The 22,570-nt window shown below is 41.5% G+C and overlaps 1 protein-coding gene across 3 annotated transcripts in view; it reads left to right on the top strand.

Annotated features, from left to right (window-relative positions):
* mphosph8 (M-phase phosphoprotein 8) overlaps positions 1–22,570 on the top strand; it is a 94,362-nt gene that overhangs the window by 16,052 nt on the left and 55,740 nt on the right. For 2 of the 3 annotated variants that reach the window (XM_068033688.1, XM_068033690.1), the window contains exons 2-3: positions 8,257–8,403; positions 17,976–19,007. In XM_068033688.1, coding sequence (XP_067889789.1) covers positions 8,257–8,403; positions 17,976–19,007 — 1,179 coding nt within the window. The remainder of the gene's footprint in view (positions 1–8,256; positions 8,404–17,975; positions 19,008–22,570) is intronic. The other variant, XM_068033689.1, reaches the window with a different exon arrangement.

Genomic DNA, 22,570 nt, shown 5'->3' with positions numbered 1-22,570 from the left:
TTAGGACTTCAACTTGAGGACCAGTCCTATCCTTTTCCATAACTATCTTGAGGCTAATAGAGTTATGGTCGCTGGTCCCAAAGTGCTCCCCCACGCATCAACCACCTGCCCAGCCTAAGAGGAGGTCGAGTGTAGCCCCTTCTCTAGTCGGGCCATCCACATACTGCTTTAGAAAACTATCCTGGACACACTTAACAAATTCTTGCCCATCTGATCCTTAGCACTAGGGAAGTTAAAATCATCTACTATTACAACCCTATAATTCCTACACCTATCTGTGATTTCCCTACATATGTGATCCTCCTATTCCCTCTGACTATTGGGGGGCCAATAGTATAATCCCATCAAAGTGATCACCCCTTTCTCATTTCTAAGTTCTACCCGTATGGCCTCGCTGGACGTTTCCCCCCTGGGATATCCTCTCTAAGTACTGCCGTGATGTCCTCCCTAATCAATAGTGCAACTCCCCCTCCTCTCTTGCCTCCACCATTGTCACGCTGGAAGGATCGGTACCCTGGAACATTGAGCTGCCAGTCCTGCCCATCCCTCAACCACGTTTCCGTAATAGCTATAATATCACAATCCCATGTACCGATCCATGCTCTGAGTTCATCTACCTTACCTGTAAGGCTTCTTGCATTAAAGAAAATGCAGTTTAGCCTAGCCAGACTTTCCAAGCTCCATGTCCTGCCCCTGCCCGGTCTGCCTACTGGACTTGCTTGCTTTAACCTCATTTACCTCAACTATCTCAACGGAGAGACTACTACTTTGGGTCCCACCCCCTGCCAGACTAGTTTAAACCCTCCCGAGTAGTACTAGCAAACCTTCCCGCAAGGATATTGGTCCTCTTCCAGTTCAGATGCAACCCATCCCTCATGTACAGGTTACCTCTGCACCAGAAGAGATCCCAATGATCCAAATAGCTGAAGCCCTCCCGCCTACACCAGCACTTCAGCCATGCATTCGTTTGCCTTATCCTCCTATTCCTACCCTCACTAGCACGTGGCACGGAGTAATGCTGAGATTACAACTCTAGAGATTACAACCCTAAAATAGATGGGTGCTTGATGGCCGGCACGGACACGATACGCTGAAGGGCCTGTTTTTGTGCTGTATGACTGACTCTATGACTATGAATTTAGCAGATCACATTACTTGATACTTGCAGGTAAATACAATAAAAATATATTGTTTTGGAATTAGGTTTGGAGTTAGCCTTATTCTTGAGTGATTGCTGTATAACTATGTTGCAAATGAGTTTTGGTTTTGCTGTGCATCATGGGTAAGCCCTTGGTGTGAATGTGTTTCAATTTATTATAGCAGGACAGAAGCAGATAATAGTACGCTGCGCTACTATTAGTGTAGCAGGCGTGAGGTAGCATTGTTTCTGTGTGTTGGATCTGTTGCACATTTTGAGCCGATGCACAAAATGGTGTGAAAACATTGTTGGGTTGTACGTGCCAACAATAGAATAATCTTGTGGAAACACAAATTTGAGGGAATTGCAGTTTTAAATCTAGTGCATTTCAAGTACAACTTGGAACCCTCAAGATAGCTTTATAAAGCCATCACATTCAGAATTATGTACAGTAGGTAGGAGTTGAACTTTATGTAGTGGCAGTAAGAACGTGTCACTTGTGATAAAAACAGAAAGTGCAGAAAATACTCAGCAGGTCTAGCAGTATCTATGGAGTGAGAAACAGAGTTAACCTTTCAGAACTAATGATCTTATGAAAGGTCACAGACCTGCAACATTAACTCTGTTTCTCACTGCACAGATACTGCCAGACCTGCTGAGTATTTCCAGCACTTTGTTTTTATTTCAGACTTCCAGCATCCGCAGTATTTTACTTTTATTTTAGTGTCACTTGTGATACCTGATTATCAGCAATGGTTGGGAATTGTGGCCAACCAGTATTAATATTGTGTTTTACTGTCGGTCATAATTCTGGTAGCACTCTTGCCTCTGAGTCAGTAGGTTGCAGGTTCAAGTCCCACTCCATAGACTTGAGCACAAAATTTATGGTGACACTCAAGTGCAGTACTATTAGAGCCCAAAACTCTGTTTGCCCTCTTGGATTGACTTCACAAAGGTCTATGGCAATATTTTGAAGATGAGCAAGGGAGCTCTCCCCAGTGTCCTTTTCGATATTTATCCCTTGACCAGTATACTAAAAACAGATTATTTTTTTGGTCATTATCTCATAGCTGTTTGTGGGACCTTGCTGTGTGAAAGATGGCTGCCATGTTTCCTACATCACAACAGTCACGATACTTCAGAAGTGCCTGATTGGACATACAGTGCTCTGGGACATGTCAAGGTCCTGAAACGCACTATATAAATGCAAAGCCTTTTTCTCTTTTATCCTCCAATTTGGCAGGAATAACAAACTTAGCAATAGTGATATGTAGCTGTAGTGACTGGATTGCAGTAGATTGCTTTGGAACTCTGTTTTGGTGTCAGTTCAAAAGACCATATATAATTCTTTCTAATGAAACAAAAGGATGTTGAAAGGTTTCGTTCTGTTTGTGTGAATGTTTTAACTGTCCTGACCGTAACTGTTAACTTAATGACCAGTTGCAAACATCAAAACTCTTCTGCCTTTTCTAGTCAATTCAGATTACAGAGGTATAAATAATTCAGAATGACGTTATTTCTAGGACAGATATCTGAGCTTCTTCATTTTCCACACACAAAGGGTAACTTCTACACTTAATTTATTTTTGTTTTTGCAATTTCTTCATTTTAAACTTTACACTTTTTTTTTCTTGCTGGCATATTCCCTTTCATGCATTTTATTTACCTTATTTTGTTATCTTTATTATCTTATTCATTCTGTCTTTTATTTCCGTTTCCTCGTAACCAGCTCTCAGGGCTCCAGGCTGAGGTGATTATATAAACTGAGAGCATGCAAGAAAGGTTGAAGTTAGGCATCAACTTATTGGAGATCAATAAAGTGATTGAAATATACAGTAACACCTGTAAAAATGGACAGTTATTGACAGTCCCACATAACTTGCATTAGAAGGAGTACAAGCTGAATCCATGAAAGCACTGCCGCTCGCAAATTACGAACTACAGATAGCCTTCAATGCACCAAGTCTATTTGCAACTGAAAACATAAGAGACACAGGTAAGTGCGAGGTGGCAACGGGTGAGAGAAACATCTTTTGTGTAATGGAGGTTTCCTTACTCAGCTTCCATAGCAGCAGAGCAGCTGCTTTATTTCTGCGATTGAATACTTGCCCAGCACTATCTCAGATATATTTCTTTGCTGCTATGGATGTCATGTAAAGAACTTTTTTCCCCCCACAAAAACTGGAAACTGTACTGGAATGACTGGTACTCATGAAATAGTTTCCAGAGCGCTGCTATTGGATTATTTGTGAGCACTGTTCCCACTAAGCTGTGAGGGTGTGTGGCTGTGCAGCAGCCTGGAAGGTAACATGCAGGCCTTATTCTGTGGTAACTAATGTGCATGCTTTGGTCGTGCAAAAAAGAATTTAAAGGGGCTGAGCACTGAACAAACTGGCCGCACACAACAAAATTCTAAAGGGAACATTGTTTACATGGTAATGATCATACAAGATTTTCTGCTGCAGTGCATTCCCTGCACTGTGACGTCACCTGCTCACCGCCTTACAGAGCTGCAATAGTGTGGAGTCAGTCAGGTGGGGACTGGAGAGCGAGAAGCCGTGAGTGTCAATTTTCAGGAGGTGTTCTGAACTAGATTGGTCTTGCCTGGAGTCTGAGGAATGGGGTCTCGGAGTGAAGGAGAAAGAGAAGAGAAGAGAAGTGGGTCTGGGGAAAGAGAACTAGAAATCGGGAGATTGGTGCTCCGGGTGGGTGGGGCGGGGACCATCATTCTCTGCTGATTCTGGAGCAGCACTGAGAGGAGCACCCAGTAAAGTTCAAGAACTAAGTGGGAAGGGAGGAGGCAGGTTCCTAAACTGAGGGCTTATTGGGATTCTATACCACATTTAGCTACTGAGGTAGAGAAAAGGCAGAATATAAAAGAATCTGGGGGTAACCGGAGACAATAACAGAACTGAGGGTTCAAGGCCTCCTCCTCCTGTGCTTTTTCAGTTTCCATTCTTTGCTTGCTCGTGGTTGGCTTCATGGTTCTTAAAGTTTCTTGCACTGCAGTGTAGGCTGCCAAAGCAGCAGATCCCAAAATTGCGACATCCCTCAATAGAAAAGGACCCCAGAATGGCAATGAACTGGGAAATTCAAAGAAAGAAAATAGAACTGAAATTTCATCTGGAATTAGACGTGATCCCAAGCGAGCGCAGGGGAGAAGAAGGAATGCTGCAGGCCATACTGTTGGGGGAGATAGCTTCTCGGGGGAATGCAGCAAGAGCTAAGTCTGTGGCATCACGGGTGGCTCAGCTGCACAGGAGGGGAGAAAAAGGACTGGGAGAGCTATAGTGATGGGGGATTCTATCATAAGTGGTACAGATAGGTGTTTCTAAACTAATTTGGCAGGGGGGTGGGATACAGAGTGGAGATACAGTAGGGGGTGATGCACAGTCAAATATAGACGAGGAATTGAGTCAGTCTGGAAGGCAGAGCAAATATAGACCTGTTAAGGCGCAAGTAAAAAAAAAAAATGCAAGGCTGGATTGCATCTATTTTAACGCAAGGAGTCTTACTAGTAAGGCAGATTAGCACATGGGAATATGATATTGCTATCACAGAGACATGGTTGAGGGAAGGGCAGGACTGGCAGCTCAATATTCCAGGGTATTGAATCTTCAGATGTGAGAGGGGAGGGGGTAAAAGAGGAGGTGGCATTGCACTATCGATCAAGGAGTCAAATACTCCAGTAAGGAGGGATGATATCTTAGAAGGTTCCTCAAATGAGACCATATGGGTAGAACTTAAAAACAAAAGTGGGGGGCAATCACTTTGTTGAGAGTGTACTACAGGCCTCCAAACAGTCAAGGAGAGATAGAGGAGCAGATATGTAGGCAAATCTCAGAGGTGTAAAAATAATAAGGTAACGGGAATCTCAACTTCCCCAATGTCAACTGGGATAGTCTTAGTGCAAAAGGCTTAAAGGGGGCGGAATTCTTAAAATGCATTCTGGAGAGCTTTTTGAGCCAGCACATAGAAAGTCCTACAAGAGAAGGGGCAGTACTGGACCTAATCCTAGGGAATGAAGCTGGACAAGTGGTAGAAATGTCAGTGGGGGAGCATTTCGGGGATATTGACCATAACCCTAAGATTTAAAGTGGTGATGGAAAGGGACAAAGATGGACCAGAAATAAAGGTACTGAATTGGGGGAAAGCCAATTTCAATGTGATAAAACACGATCTGGCCAAACTGGGAGCAGCTTCTTGTAAGAAAGTCTACATCAGACCAGTGGGAATTATTCAGAAAGGAAATAACGAGAGTTCAGAGCCAACATGCTCCTGTTAAGGTGAAGGGTAGGACCAACAAGTTCAGGGAACCCTGGATGTTCAGGGATATAGAGGATTGGATAAAGAAAAAAAAAGGCAGATTCAGAGTGCTGAAAACAGCGGAGGCCGAGAGGGGTATAGAAAGTGTAGGGGGGTACTTTAAAAAGTAATTAGCAGAGTGAAGAGGGGATGTGAAAAAACGCTGGTGGGCAAGATAAAGGAAATTTTCAAGGTGTTTTATAAGTATATTAAAGGCAAGAGGATAACCAGAAAAAGTGTAGGGCCCATATAGACCAAAGTGGCAATCTGTGTGTGGAGCTAGAGGACATAGGTGAGGTTTTAAATGATTACTTTTCATCAGTGTTCGTTATAGAGAAGGACGATGTAGGTGTACAGCTCAGGGAGGGGGATCGTGATATACTCGAACATATTAGCATTGAAAGGGAGGAAGTATTAGTGCTTTTAGCGGGCTTAAAAGTGGATAAATCCCCAGGCCCAGATGAGATGTATCCCAGGCTGTTATGTGAGGCAAGGGAGGAGATTGCATGGCTCTGACACAAATTTTCAAATCCTCTCTGGCCACAGGAGAAGTACCAGAGGATTGGAGGACAGCGAATGTGGTACCGTTATTCAAGAAGGGTAGCAGGGATAAACCAAGTGATTACAGTCCAGTGAGTCTAACATCAGTGGTTGGGAAACTATTGGGAAAAAGTACTGAGAGACAGGATTAATCTTCACTTGGAGAGGCAGGGATTAATCAGGGATAGTCAGCATGGCTCTGTCAGGGGGAGATCATATCTAACAAACAAAATTGAATTTTTCAAGGAGGTGACTAGCTGTGTAGATGAGGGTAAAGCAGTTGATGAAGTCATGGACTTCATTAAGGCTTTTGATAAGGTCCTGCATGGGAGGTTGGTTTATTTATTTATTTATTTAGAGATACAGCAGTGAAACAGGCTCTTCGGCCCACCGAGTCTGTGCCGACCATCAACCACCCATTTATACTAATCCCATATTCCTACCACATCCCCACCTTCCCTATATTCCCCTACTACCTACCTATACTAGGGGCAATTTATAATGGCCAATTTACCTATCAACCTGCAAGTCTTTGGCTGTGGGAGGAAACCGGAGCACCCGGCGAAAACCCACACGGTCACGGAGAATTTGCAAACTCCACACAGGCAGTACTCTGAATTGAACCCGGGTCGCTGGAGCTGTGAGGCTGCGGTGCTAACCACTGCGCCACTGTGCCGCCCCGAGAAGGTAACAGCGCATGGGATCCAGGGCAATTTGGCAAATTGGATCCAAAATCAGCTTAGTGGCAGGAGGCAGAGGTTGAGGGTTGTTTTTGCGATTGGAAGCCTGTGACCAGTGGTGTACCGCAGGGATCGGTGCTGGGTCCCTTACTGTTTGTAGTGTACATTAATGATTATAGATGTGAATATAGGAGGTATGATCAGTAAGTTCGCACATGACATGAAAATTGGTATCGTAAATAGTGAGGAAGAAGGCCTTAGGTTACAGGACAGTATAGATGGGCTGCTAAGATGGGCAGAGCAGTGGCAAATGGAATTTAATCCTGAAGTATGAGGTGATGCATTTTGGGAGGACTAACAAGGCAAGGGAATATACAATGGATGGTAGGACCCTAGGAAGTACAGAGGGTCAGAGGGACCTTGGTGTACTTGTCCATAGATCACTGAAGGCAGCAGCACAGGTATATGAGGGTGGTTAGGAAGGCATATGGGATACTTGCCTTTATTAGCCAAGGCATAGAATCTAAGAGGAGGACAGTTATGATGGTGCTGTATAAAAATGCTAGTTAGGCCATAGCTGGAGTACTGTGAGCAGTTCTGGGCACCATGCTATAGGAAGGATGTGATTGCACTGGAGAGGGTGCAGAGGAGGTTCACCAGGATGTTGCCTGGGCTGGAGCATTTCAGCAATGAAGAGAGACTGAAAAAGCTAGGGTTGTTTTTCTTGGAGCAGTGAAGACTGAAGGGGGACCTGATTGAGGTATACAAATTTTGAGGGGCATTGATAGGCTAGATAGAACAAAACTTTTTCCCTTAGCAGAGGGTTTAATAACCAGGGTGCATAGATTAAGGCAAGGGGCGGGAGGTTTAGAGGGGATTTGAGGAAAAAGAAAATTCACCCAGATGGTGGTTGGGATCTGGAACGCACTGCCTGAAGAGGTGGTAGAGGCAGGAACCCTCACAACATTTAAGAAGTATTTAGATGTGCACTTGAAACGGCATAGCATACAAGGCTATCGGCCAAGTGCTAGAAAATGGGATTAGAATAGTTCGGTGCTTGATGGCCAGCACAGACACGATGGGCTGAAGGGCCTGTTTCTGTGCTGTATAACTCTATGACTATGATGCTATAATAGCCAATCCTGGGATATTTGGCTTATCCGGATTATTGTACCTACCATGATCATTTTAAAAGCGAGGCACTTGCAAATAAAGGATACCTGATGCACATCCCTTAGCTGTCCCTCATTTTCAGGGTTCACTGTACTTGAATTGAAACTGGACATAACAGCTTCCTGAGACAGGAAGGACTGTGTGGAAAAAGATAACTTGCACTCCTGTTCCACACAGTACTTCTCGGGGTGAATATATATCTAATATTTTTATTTTATCATCTCTGCTGTCATTTTCTAAAATTAGTAAAGCCACTCTTAAAATACTTCCATTGGAGGTCAATTTTAATCCTAGAATTATGAGACAGTTGGTTTGGTTTAATTTGGTACTGCTGGGTGTTTACCCACATTCAGTATCTGGCAATATTGTTTGTGAGGTTTGGCAGTTCCTGTGCAAATATTTTTGATTTTATATTAACAGGGTCAAGTTTTGTATAGAGTTCACTGGAAAGGCTATTCTTCTGAAGATGATACCTGGGAGCCAGAGGCTCATCTGGAAGACTGCACAGAGGTGTTGCAAGTGTTCAAACGAAAACTGACGGAAAAATCACCTGCAAGAGACAATCGGGTGAGACTTTGTTTGCGTAGTTTGGCATTACATGTTGCATAGAGTTTACTATGCAGAAACCAGCCAGTCAGCCTCCTCCCACTCTACTTCATACCCTTCTAGTCTGTTCTGCCTCAAGTCATTATCTGGCTTCCCATTAAATGCATGCATGCAATTTGCATCAAATACTCCATTTATTTAATAGTTTAGCAGCTATTTATAGTGCAATCATTTTAACTTCATAGCTACAGTAAATGTTTTAAAACTGATATTCTTGTTATTAATTCAGTTTAAAGCTACAAAATCCTGCAAGTTTCATAAGACAATGAATTGCTCGTCGGATGGACTAATTGTCAGTGAATGTATGTGCTAATGTGCTAAATAGATTTTCTTTCTTCCCTTTTTTTGTGCTTTTGGCCTATTCAATCCTCAATGGGGATTGGATTGAAATGGAGACTTGACATTGTAATTCCGGCTGAGGCTTTTTGGAACACTAGTTTAATTTCCCTCCCTTACACTACCTGGCTGAGATTTGAAATTTGCCTCTAGGGGAAAATCTGGGTGAGCTTGAGGTCCTAATTTTAAATTTTATATTGCTGGATAGAATCACATTATTTTGTTTATATTGTTGAGTTTTACTGCCGGGAAATGAATTCTGGGATCCAAAGTGGATGATCTCATACTTCTCTACTTTGAACTCTGTCTGTCATAGTTTGCACACGTACTTAATGTGTCTTTGCCCATTTACAGCTTTCTATTCCTTCATCCAAGTCATTAATATGTGGCAGAAAGCTGAGGCTCCAGTACAGATCCCTGGAGAATGAGCCTGGCAACCGGGCATTAGTCATTAGTGATCTACCATTACAAATGCATGCTGACTCTGATCAGCTCGTCCTTATCCAAGTGCTCAGTCACTCTGTCCCTGATAATGGATTCAAATAACGTCCCCACAATAATTACTTGTTTTCTTCTTCATTTCATCTTTTCCTCCTTAAATACTGAAATCAGTTTTGCAATCCAAAGGTACAATTCTGAATCTTGAGAGCTTTGGAAAATTATGATTAATGCATCTGAACTTTCCTCACCTATTTTTGTTTTTCATGCCCTGGATTGGGAACCCCATCTGGTGCTAGAGACTTGTCTACCTTAAGTTGTATTTTCTCCATTACTATTTTTTTAAGTGCACTTGTATTAAATCCACTAAGTTCCTCCTTTTGGCATATTTATAGGTACAGAAACGGATGTCATGTACTGAAGTCTGCCATTTTCTTTTTGTCCATTATAGTCTCATCTGCATCTGTCATTAATGGGGCCCTTATTCACCTTTGCTATTCTTGAATAAATTTATAATTTTTGCTGTTAGCTTTGATATCCCTTGCAAGTTTTTTTTCATATTCCCTTTTACACCTTTTATTCAATTGTTTGTAGCTTCTTATAGTTCTCCTAATCCACTGGAATATACTTTTTATTTATGCAAGCTTTTTCTGTTAGCTTGAAATTGTCTCTTACCTTGTTTTTTTAACAATAGTTGCTTAACAGTCAAAGTGGAGCTGTTGCTTTTGAGGTATGTACTTGTCACTGTTTACAGGTCTATCCTGCCAGTAACAGTTTACTGCTGTCAATTTATTTCTCATCACTTCGATGTTTGCTTTACTTTAATTTAAAATCCTGGTTTATGACTGTCCCTTCTCTATCAAATCAAATATCAAATTCAATCATATTATGTTCAGTGTTCCCAAGATGTTACCTTGTCAGACCATATCTTGGAACACTGTGTCCAGTTCTGGCCACCGAGATGCAAGGGAGGTATTCACAATTAGAGACAGTGCGGAGAAAAGGCAGAAGGCAATTCGCCAGTTTCAAAGATCTGAGGTTTGAGGAAAAGACTAGAGGAGTTTGGGGGTTTCAACTATAAATAGAGTTGTCTGAGGGCTGCTCTTATAGAGCTGATGTTAGAGATAGCCAATGATATGGAAAAGGCAAATCTTGAAAATTAGTTGAAACTAAGTTGAATGTTAGGCAAAGGAACGTGCATTCAAACTAGTAAAAGGCAAATTTAGGGCTGTTATTAAGACATTGTTCACACAAAGAGGAATCCGTGTATGGAATGGATTCCTGAATCAAGTACTGGATGTAATAATCCAGAAATCATTTCTGAAATTATTAGATTGCTTCATTAGTAGTTACTGACGCGTGTTTTCCCCTTCTAGATGGTTGACTGAGATAGGACAATGAGTCTTTCCCAGCCATAATTATTTTGAGTTCCTATGGTAGCCATTGAATTCAAAATCCTAGTCTTTGTCCATCAATCCCTCAATTTCCTTACCCTTAGAAATAGAAAATTTATGGCACTGAATGAGGACATTCATCCCATCGTATCCATGCTAGATAAAAAGCCATCCAGCCTAATCCTATTTTCCAGCTCTTGGTCCGTAGCCCTGTAGGTTACGGCACTTCAAGGTCATATCCAAGTTTTTTTTAAATGCAGCCAGAAGTGCCAAGTGGATGATCCATCTCTGCCTCCTCCTGAGATCCTCAGCATCACAGATGCCAGTCTTCAGCGAATCCGATTCACTGCACGTGATATCAAGAAACGGCTGAAGGCACTGGATACTGCATAGGCTATGGGCCCTGACAACATTCCGGCAATAGTACTAAAGACTTGTGCTGCAGAACTGGTTGTGCCCCTAGCCAAGCTGTTTCAGTACAGCTACAATACTGACATCTACCCTGCAATGTGGAAAATTGCTCAGGTATGTCCTGTCCACAAAAAGCAGGCCAAATGCAACCCGTGTAATTACTGCCCTATCAGTCTACTCTCAATCCACAGCAAAGTGATGGTAGGGGTCATCGACAGTGCTATCAAGTGGCACTTGCTCAACAATAACCTGCTCACTTTGGGTTCTGCCAGGGCCACTCAGCTTCTGACCTCATTACAGCTTTAGTCCAAACATGGACAAAAGAGCTGAACTCCAGAGGTGAGGCGAGAGTGACTGCCCTTGACATCAAGGCAGCATTTGACTGAGTATGGCATCAAGGAGCCTTAGCAAAACTGGAGTCAGTGGGAATTGGGGGAAACTCTCCGCTCGTTGGAGTCATACCTAGCACAAAGGAAGATGGTTGTGGTTGTTGGCGGTAAGTAATTTCAGTCCCAAGACATGGCTGCAGGAGTTCCTCAGGGTAGTGTCCTAGGCCCAACCATCTTCAGCTGCTTCATCAATGACCTTCCCTCCATCATAAGGTCAGAAGTGGGGATGTTCGCTGATGATTGCACTATGTTCACGATTCGTGACTCCTCATGCTGAAGCAGCCCATGCCCATATGCAGCAAGACCTGGACAATATCCAGGTTTGGGCTGATAGGTGGTAAGTATCATTTGCGCCACATAAGTGCTAGGCAATGACCATCTCAAACAAGAGGGAATCTAACCATCTCTCCTTGACGTTCAATGGCAATACCATCACTGAATCCCTCACTATCAACATCCTGGGGGGTCACCATTGACCAAAAGCTGAACTGGACCAGTCACATAAATATCTTGGCTTCAGAAGTGGGTCAGAGGCTAGGAAATCTGCAACGAGTAACTCACCACTTGTCTCCCCAGTGCCTGTCCACCATCTACAAGGCACAAGTTAGGAGTGTGATAGAATACTGTCCACTTGCCTGGATGGTTGCAGCTGCAACAACACTCCAGAAGCTCTACACCATCCAGGACAAAGTAGTCCACTTGATTGGCACCCCATCCAGCACCCTCAACACTCCTTCCAACGCCAACGTGCAGTGGCAGCAGTGTGTACCATCTACAAGATACACTACAGCAACTCACCAAGGCTCCTTTGACAGCACCTTCTACCACCTAGAAGGAGAAGGGCAGCAGATACATGGGAACACCACCACTTGCAAGTTCCCTTCCAAACCGCACACCATCCTGACTTGGAACAATATCACTGTTCTTTCACTGTCGCTGGGTCAAAGTCCTGGAGCTCCCTTCCTAACAGCACTGTGGGTGTATCTACACCCCAAGGACTGCAGCAGTTCGAGAAGGCAGCTCACCACCCCCCTTTTCAAGGGCAATTAGGGATGGGTATTAAATGCTGACCGAGCCAGCGGTGTCCACATTCCACGAATGAATTTTTAAAAAGCAGTAGGTTCCAGACTCTCGCCACCTTCTGGGTGGAAAAATGTATCCTTGACTCCCCTCTGATCTGTCTGCTACTCAGTTTAAGATCTGTGTCTCCTTGCCCTCTCCCCACCCCTCCCTGATTATTGGCCCCTCTGCTAAGGGAGATAGGTCCTTCTATGCACTCTATCTGGCCCCCTTTTTAATTTTGTACACCTCAATTAACTCTCCCCTCTGTCTCAAACAGCATCCTATCTAATCTTTGCTTGTATCTAACATTTTCCACTCCTGGCAACATTCTCCTAAATCTCTTCTGTACCCTCTCTAATGCGATTATATCCTTACTGTGATGCAGTACGCAATACTCGAACTGTGGCCAAACTAGGATTTTCTACATTTCTCGCAGAATTGGCATGGATACGGTGGGCCAAATGCCGGCCTACTACGCCATAAATCGTTCTATTTTTTGATGATCTCCCTACTCTTATACTCTACTCCACGGCTAATAAAAGAGAGTATTCTTAACCACTCCTGTCGTATTACCTTCAGGCATCTGTGGCCAGGCATTCCAAGTTCCCACTGCTCCTCTACACTTCTCAGTATCGTACCATTTATTATGTTTTCCCTTGCCTTGTTTGCTCTCCCCAAATGCATTACCACACACTTCTCTGGATTGAATTCCTGTTGCCACTTTTCTGCTCCAGTTCATTCTTCAGTCCATATTTCCTGTAGTTTACGCTTTTCATCCTCATTGTCAATCAAAGTCCAATATTTGTATCATCTGCAGACTACTTCATCATGTCCCTGACATCTAAGTCCAAATCATTGATGTATACCACGAAAATAAAAGGACCCATGATTGTACCCTGTGTACCCCACTGGAAGCCGCCTTCCAGTCGCAAAAACTTGTAACCATTACCCTTTGCTTCCTGTCATTGAGCCAATTTGGATCCAACTTGCTTTGGATCCCATGGGCTTTAATTTTTCTTAGCAGTTTTCCATCTGAGACCTTGCCAAAACATTGCTTAAATCCATGTAGACTACATTAAACATGCTGCCTTATGGACCCTCCTTGTTACGATTGAATGTTTTGAGGAGGTATCATGAGATATTATCTTCCCTTAACAAATCTATGCTGACTGTTCTTGGTTAATCCATGCCATTATAAATGGCAATTTATACTGCACTTCAGAACTTTTTCCAATAATTTGCCCACCACTGTGGCCTGTTATTACTCCGCCTATTCCTTCCTTTTTAAACAATGGTAAATGTTAGCAGTCTTCCGGCAACATGCCTGTAAGCCAGAGCAAACTGAAAAATGATGGTCAGAGCCTTTGCTATTTTATCCCTTGCTTCTCTCAGCAGCCTGTGATGCATTTCATCAGACCTGGTGATTTATCCACTTTCAAAAATTTTCCTTTCATGTTTCCTCTCCCTTTTGTTTATACCATCCAATATTTCACATTCCTCCTCCTTAACTGCAATGTATGCATTGTTCACATCTTTTGTTAAGGCAGACAGAGTGTTCATTAAGAACCATGCCCATGTCTTCCACCTGCATAAACAATTTAGCCTTTTGGTCTCTAATAGGCCCTACTTTTTCCCTGGTTATCCTCTTGCTCTTTATGTATTTGTAAAACCCCTTTGGGTTTTCCTTGATTTTATTTGCCAATTTTTTTTTTTCATGCCTTCACTTTGCTTTCCTAATTTCCATTTTTAATTTCACCCTTGCATTTTCTATACATAGAGAGATACAGCATTGAAACAGGCCCTTTGGCCTACCGAGTCTGTGCTGACCAACAACCACCCATTTATACTAATCCTACATTAATCCCATATTCCCTACCACATCCCCACCATTCTCCTACCACCTACCTACACTATGGGCAATTTACAATGGCCAATTTACCTATCAACCTGCAAGTCTTTGGCTGTGGGAGGAAACCGGAGCACCCGGCAGAAACCCACACGGTCACAGAGAGAAAGTGCAAACTCCGCACAGGCAGCACCCAGAACCGAACCCGGGTCGCTGGAGCTGTGAGGCTGCGGTGCTAGCCACTGTGCCGCCCCATACACTTAAGCTTTCTGGAGTATTGAGCTCTTGGTATATGATATAAGCTTCCTTTTTTGTCTTATTCTATTCTATATGTTTATTGACGTGTAGGGAGGTCTAGATTTTGGAGTCACACCCTTTTTCTGGGAACATATTGGTTCTGAAACCTTTCCATCTCATCCTTGAATACCTCCCACTGTTTGATTTTGATTTTATCTTCAAGTATTTGTTTCCGGTGCACTTTTGCCAAATCACATCTCCGCTTAGTAAAATTGACCTATTCCCCAATTTAAAACTTTTACTCTTGGTTTATCTTTGTCCTTTTCCATAACTACACCAAATTTAACTGAACTATCACCAAAATGCTTTCCCACTGATCAGCGTTCCCTCTTTCCCCCCCCCCCCCCCCCCCCCCGTGTTTGCGGGTAATTTAAGTGTGCAGCCCCTTTTAAATTTATTTTTGAGCAGCTCCGCACGTGCAGTAACCTAAAGGGGCTGACTTGTGTGCAGCCTGTGCAGGGAGTTTCGGGTAGGTTACATAGAACATTGCCACTTGTACCCCTTCAACCTACTCAGCTTCATTTCCTAAAACCAAATTCAAAGCTGCCCCTTTTTCTTGAGCTTGCTATGTACTGGCAAAAAAAGTTCACATTTTGAGAATTCTGCACCCTCTATTACCTTTTATATTGATTTTATCCCAATTAATATTGGGGGTAGTTGAAATCCACTACTATTACTGCCCTATTTCTGCACTTCTTGGCTGTTTGCTCTATCTCCCTGTGACTGTGGGTCACTAGTATACTCCCAGCAATGTGATTGCCCCTTTTTTGTTCCTCCGTTTAACCCATATGGCTTCATTTGATGATCCTTCTAGCATTTCATCCCTTGTCACAAATGTGCTTGTTTCTTTAACAAATATTGCAAACCTTCCTTCCCCCTCCTTTTTGATCCCCTTCTCTATCATGTCTGAAAACCTTGTTAGTAGGAATGTTGAGCTGCCATTCTTGCCCTCCTTTAAGCCACGTTTCAGTAAGATCTGTGATCTACTTCCAAGTATCTACTGTGCCTATCTGCCTTCTGTACTAGACTCCTTGCATTGAAGTATGTACCACTAATCGCTGACTCCTTTGTTCTCTATTTTCCTAGCCATTTTTTTTCTGCCCTCCATACTCACTTATTAATTTCCTGCTTTCGATTTCAAGCTTTGCTCCTCCCTTCTGAATGTACTCCCAACCCTGTTGAGGTTCAACCTATCCACTTGTACAGTTCCCATCTCCCCCGGAATTTAAAACCCTCTTACCTTCACCATCTCTCCAACCGCGCATTGATCTTCAGTATCCCCCTATTTCTGTACTCACTTGTGCATGGCACTGGGAGTAATCCAGCAATTTATTACCTTTTTGAGGTCCTGCTTTTTAAATTCCTTTCCAAGCTCTCAAATCTGCCTGCAAGACCTCATCCCTCTTTATCCTACCTATGTCATTGGTACAAATATGGACCATGACTTCTGGCAGTTCACTCTTTCCCCCCCACCCCTCAGGTTGCTCTGCAGCCACTCCATGATATCTCTGATTCTGGCACCCCTGACTATTGAATCTCCTATTACTATTGCTATTCTGACCTTCCTCCCTCCACCCCCAGATCAGAAGATCTGGAGTTCCCACATGGCACAGAATGTGCAATCTACAGAACTAAGGTGTCCTGCTATGCCTCTATTAGATGATTAGCTAAGCTTACCAGAAATAAACTTGTGGCTTGTCCTTGTTCTAGCCAAAAAAAAAAGCTCACTAGCTGCTCACCAAACACTGTGCTCCCTTACCTCCCAGCTCTCCAAGTGAAAACTCAAACTTACCAGAGATAAAACTTGAGATTTAAAAGTTTAGGATTTAAAACTTAAAGCCTCACTTTTTAATCTTGGTTCAATTATTCTGATTCTTTATCTTAACTCAATACGTACTGTTGGTAAGGATCTTAGTTCCCTCGGTTTCTGCCGCTCCTTCCTCTCCAGTTTGATTCTGACGTTACTTGTTCAATTTCTACCTATGCTTGATTTGGTCGCATTCAGCTCCCACTCCTCCTGGACTCTGACCTCCTCTGCACCGTGCTTTTTATTCTGCTCTGCTCTCACTCAGCTCCTGCTCCTTCTGCTTTGTATTTTCCTGTAGCTATAGATATTTTAATGAATGAGATTGCAGTATAGTATGGTGTGGTGATTTGTCGAATGAAAATTATTTCTCTATGGAAAATGCATATTGGCTATATGTGGGAGAATTGTAGTTTAAGACACGAACAGTAGTAGTCATTTTTCATTTTAGTTGCTGTATTCATTATCTTAACAGCTTTATTAAACAACTACATCGTTGTAATTTTTTTCTATTCAAATAATATTTTCATTGCTAGAAAAGGTCTCTCAGAATTCATTGATTTAGAAAGAATTTGCATTTATTGAACCTTTCCATGTTGTAACTTATAGTTTACTTTTGAAGTGTAGTTACTGATTTATAGGCAAATGTCACCGCGATTTATGCGCAGCAATGTGCCATAATCAGCAAATGAATGACCAGATTATCTATTTTTTAATGGTGTATTGACTATGGCAGTAAAGAACTCTGCTGTTCAGATGATGTATAAGCTTTTCTTATGTCCATCTAAACAGACAATTTAACATATCATCCAAAAGACCATGCTCTAGCAATATAACTCCATCAGTAATGCACTGAGGTATTGGCCTAGATTGCATGTTTGTGACTGGAGAAGTTTGAACTGGCAATCTTCTAACTGAGATGGGCGTGCTCTCAGCTGACTTAAGCTGACTGCACATTGAACCGTTTGCAATACTGCATGTAGGGAAGCAGTGACAGACTTGTATGATAAGTATCTCATTTCAATTTTTTTTTCTCCCCCTGCCCCCATTCAGTCTCAATTAAGGAATGGTCTCTGACATGCAGAATATCTTGACTCTAATTGCGTGCCTGAGGTCGGAACATTGTATGCTGTTGCTTTGTGGCCTAATAACAGTTTGTTGAAATGATATGTACTGTATATTTTTCATATTGCCTCAGTTTACACTGTAATCCATAATTCACCTGAACAACTTATTTAAAAAGTTGACCAGAATTTCTATTCAAAAGAATCAAGCTAGTTCGAGAAATACAATGAAACGTCTTTGGCTGGATTGCCAGCTCCAAATGGACAATGTCCAATAAATACTGAAATTAAAAGCAGGTAGGATAGGGAAGAACAATAACAGTAGAAAAATAATGTAAAGTGTCAAGGACACTGGAATGAATGTAAGTAGTTAAAAGCTCTTTAGCTAGAATGTCACAATAAATTCTTGAAACCACTTATTTCTTGCAAGATCAGTTCACTTTTTATATTGGATGCTTTTGCTATCTCATCTCAACGTCTGTTTTTTTTCAGAAGCTTACCTTAGACAAAGATATTTTTGAAGATGAGTCTGCTGATGATTATGGAGGAGCAAATGAAACCTCCCCACAGAAGACTAAAAAGAAGAAAAAATCTAAAACTGAGCTGGACATGAAACATGATAGTCCTAAAATAGAAAAAAAAGTGAAATCCAGCAGGTCAAATAGCGAAGAACTGAGACATAACTTCTCAGAAAATGCGAGAGAAACTGCTGAAGATGAGAAAATGAAGAAAAGGAGTTCAAATGAATCTAAGAAACTGAAGAAAAAACATGTTGATACACAAAGGTCTTTATTGGAACCAGTCACACAAGTTGACTTGCTGTCTGAACCTCTAACTCCCGATGAAAGCAAAGAACATAAAAATTTGGATTCTAATGATCTAACATTTGAGAAAACAACTAAAGGACTAGCCAGACAAGACATGATTGCAACACCAAAAAGATCTCTGGATAGCTCAGATGAAGAGGACCTTGAACTTAAGGTGAAGAGAAAGAAAAAGAAGAAGGACAAAGTGGATAATTCCAAGCTAGAGATGAAGTTACAGAAACAGAAAAAGAATCCAAAAGATGATTATTCTGGGAAGAAAAATATAAACAAAGAGAATAGCAGTCATACCAAGAAACACAAAAGTCGTGAGAAGCGTAAAGAGTATATATCATCTGTAAAATCTGATGGAACTGAAATCAAGGTTCCAAAATTTCAGATAGAGGCCAAAGGCAGAAAGTCAGTAGATGGTGAAAACAGTACCACTCCTAAATCTGATTCTGTGAAAAACTTAATGATAAAATTGAACAAAATACATAATGTGACTGAGATGTCCCCTTGGCTTGGAACTGAGAAAGTGATTCAAGGTTCTGAATCTAGTGTAACAACTTCAGGACAGCCACCCCAATTCACTGAGCCTAGTCTCTTTGACAAGTTACGAATGGATTCTGAAGTTGGAGAAAATGCAAAGGCAGACAAACCAAACGACACTGCAACAAATACAGAGGAGAAACTGGAAGCAGTTAAAACCCCAACCCAAGTAAGCATAGAGTTTTGAATGCTGTCAATGAACTGAGTAAATTTAATGAGTAGAAATAAACCAAAGTTACACTTACTCATTTTCTAATGTAATGGTTTCATCAGTTGGATATCCTAAAGCAGCAGAGAGATTAAGACTCAATTTATGTTTTAAAAAAAAAAATACACAGCCTTAATGGCTTTGTGGTTAAATGCACAGTATAACTTGAAAGTGAGTAATACAGACCAGGATCGTCCCAGATTCAATTATGACTTTATGTTGTCGGCCATTCTCTGGTCTTGCAGCAGTAGGACAGCAAAATTGAGATGCTAAGGAATGCAGAATAGAAGGGTTCCTGCAGCTCAGTTTTCCCGTGATTCCTAGTGGAAGTGTGACTGAAAGGATATCTGGTGAGGACATGTCAATTTCAGGTATACTTCTAAATGATAAAACAACCTGGATCAGACGTTGAATATTTGTTTGTATGGTAATTTCATAAGCTAGGCAAGAAAATCTTATTCAAGTTGGACGTGAATCTATTATCTTTCTAGTGTATACACAATAATGCAAGTTAGTCAGCAGAGGGTGAGATTATCAAACTGAAGGAATTACAGTAAAATTCTGAAGAAACCTTTTTTTTTCGTTCATGGGATGTGAGCGTTGCTGGCAAGGCCAGCATTTATTGCCCATCCCTAATTGCCCTTGAGAAGGTGGTGGTGAGCTGCCTTCTTGAACTGCTGCAGTCCATGTGGTTTAAGTACATCCACAATGCTGCTAGGGATGGTGTTCCAGGATTTTGCCCCAACAACAGTGAAGGAACATTGATATAGTTCTGAGTCATGATGATCTGTTACTTGGAGGGGGACATGCCGATGGTGGTGGTCCCAATACAATCTGTTGTATGTATGCAAAAACATAGCCCTGCACACTTCCTGTTAACTTTCCCATATGAATTTCTATGCCAGCATTTATGAATGAAATTAGTTGTATAAACTTGTTGCTTCATAATTGCATCCTATCTTCTCCCCCTCACCCCCCACCTGCTTGGTGAAGGCAAGACAATGTCACCACTAGTGGGATGACATAATTACAGTGACTGGTATCTATAGACTGTTTGCATTATAAATGGGGATGAGGAATTTATATTATATATGTACGAGCAGAATGTATGATTTTAAAATTGGGACTGGGTTATGTCTGCATGCAGGTCCAATTATCTGCTGACTTCGAATCTCTTTCACATTTCGTCTTGATTCCACGTATGTAACACCATGGGTAGTCGACTAGTTATTGCTAATTAGTGTAAAATGCACTCCTGTAAGCATTTTATTCCCCATATTCCATTTTTAACAAAATGTTACTTATGCATGTGCTGGAGATACAGTTTTGAATTTTGAGTCCGTAATTAAGATGGATAATTAAGATAGGATGTTGTGCATGCTATAATGTGTTTACTTAAATCACCAATCTTAAAGATATGTAAGGCCTGACTTTGTGAATCTGGTATATGTTAAATAAGTTAAACAAAAGAATTGGAAAATGGGATTGCAACATAATGTGGTGAGTAATTGACTAATGAAAATTATCACTTGATTAAATTGATACTTCTAATATTTCTCCATAGAAAAGCACATGTTGGTTATATGTTGGGGAAGTTATGCATTAGGACAGTAACGATACTACTGCTCCTTAATTACTGTACTCATTTACAATAGTTTTGAGAGTATTAAACCATTATGTAACATTATCTTTTCCTGTATGGAATGTAAGATTAGGTGTTAAGAGTGTCTGAGGGTGTCCAGCTAATTTTTCTGTAATTGGTCACCTTTTTTTTAAGTGAAAAATGGGCAGGTGTAAATCATCTTTCTCCAATCTACCTCCAGTGGACTTGTAATCTCATGGTTCTTATACCTGTCACAATGAAGACATTTCATCTTCAATGGTTTTTTTCCTTCTGTGTTTACATAGTCCCCATTTATGCAATGGCTCTACTGTTGGTCTCTCCTTCCACATTTGTGGTAGCCCTAGGCAACATAATCCATATCTGTATCTCCATGTCCACTGTTGCTACTGTCTGTTCAGCATTCAGGTTTGGACGAGTTAAAATTTTCTTCTACTCAGTTGGTAAAGTTAACCAATCTTCCTCCGCTTCTACCAGCACCTACACCAGCTTGACCCCATCCACCTAATCAACCCTGAAGTGTGCTTTCATCCCCAGATTTGTGACTAACATTGCTCCGAAACTTCATCTACCTTTGCCTTTACCTCAATCTCCAGTGTTGGATTTATAATGCATACCTTCATCACCCAAAGGACGATTTCTTCAATATCGTCTCCTATTTCCCACCTCTTCTGTTACGACTGTGGCGGGAGCAATGCACTGTTAATTCAGTCCCGTCACTGCACAGGTCGCAGCATATTATTAAGCTTTCACCAAATTGGAAAAAACAGCCAAATTAAACACTCTAGTATCCCCAGAATGAAGCTGACTAAACCAGATATCATTAGACAAAAACAAATTAACTATTTAAAAAAACTAAATCTTAAACAATATTAAGATACAACTTATGTCTAAAGATCTTGTAACTTCTTGATTTAATCTAACTCCCACATTCATGCACATACATTCAAAAGTAACAGTGGTCTGGTTTTAAAGGTAGAGTTTTTACCTTAAGTATTTTCTTCGCGTTTTACATTCCCGGTGAATGAGGTCTTCTGATGTGTAGATAATCCAAGTTTACTCAGTCTTCATCCGGATTTGATGAAAATACTCTGTTCTTGATAGGCATTCAAACAGTTCGGCTGCAGTAGCATTAAACTGTTCTTTCAATGATGAACACAGCAATAAAAATAAAATTTGTTGAAAAAGAAAAACCTTTCTTCCTTGCACAGGGAATTAACTTGGCTTGTAGCTTTGTGGAATTTTCTTGAGCGAGAATAAAACAGTTCCTTTCTTCAGATCGCCTCGCTGGAAAAGTCTCAGAACTAATTGGTTCAGACTGGTCCCTGCCAGCTCCACACACAGTTAAATGGACACATCATACCATGTGACCTCTCTCTACTACTGTTGCTCAGAATAACCAAAAATGCAGCTGTGGTGCACTGTGTTTCCAGAATTTCTAGAATCATTTCTCCCTTAAAGGTGCACTTTTTTTCTGAACATTCTTAAAGGCACACGCACTTTTTTTAATCCGAGGAGAAAAAATAATACAAGTCTGTGACACTACAAACTAATTTCAAATTAAGCAGGATGTGTGTTCTGTCGTGATATTGCATTATGTCGCTACCATCCAGTAGCTTTCCAAAAGTTTACTTAACTAAAAAATATTGCTTAGATTATTAAATGAAGATTAGTTTACACCTCTAAATACCTCTCTATTGATGGTCAGACTGCAGTGGATTCTTTCTTGGGATCTGGGTGTTGCTGGCAAAGTCAGCATTTGTTGCCCATCCCTAATTGCCCTTGAACTGAGTGGCTTGCTAGGCCATTTCAGAGGGCAGTTAACAGTCGACCACATTTCTGTGGGTCTGGAGTCACATATAGGCCAGACCAGGTAAGGGCGGCACATTTCCTTCCCTAAATA

Source organism: Heterodontus francisci, chromosome 6 (assembly GCF_036365525.1).
Source record: "Heterodontus francisci isolate sHetFra1 chromosome 6, sHetFra1.hap1, whole genome shotgun sequence".
NCBI lineage: Eukaryota > Metazoa > Chordata > Chondrichthyes > Heterodontiformes > Heterodontidae > Heterodontus > Heterodontus francisci.
The sequence above is the reverse complement of the archived record's forward strand: the minus strand, read 5'-3'. Positions and strand labels throughout refer to the sequence as shown.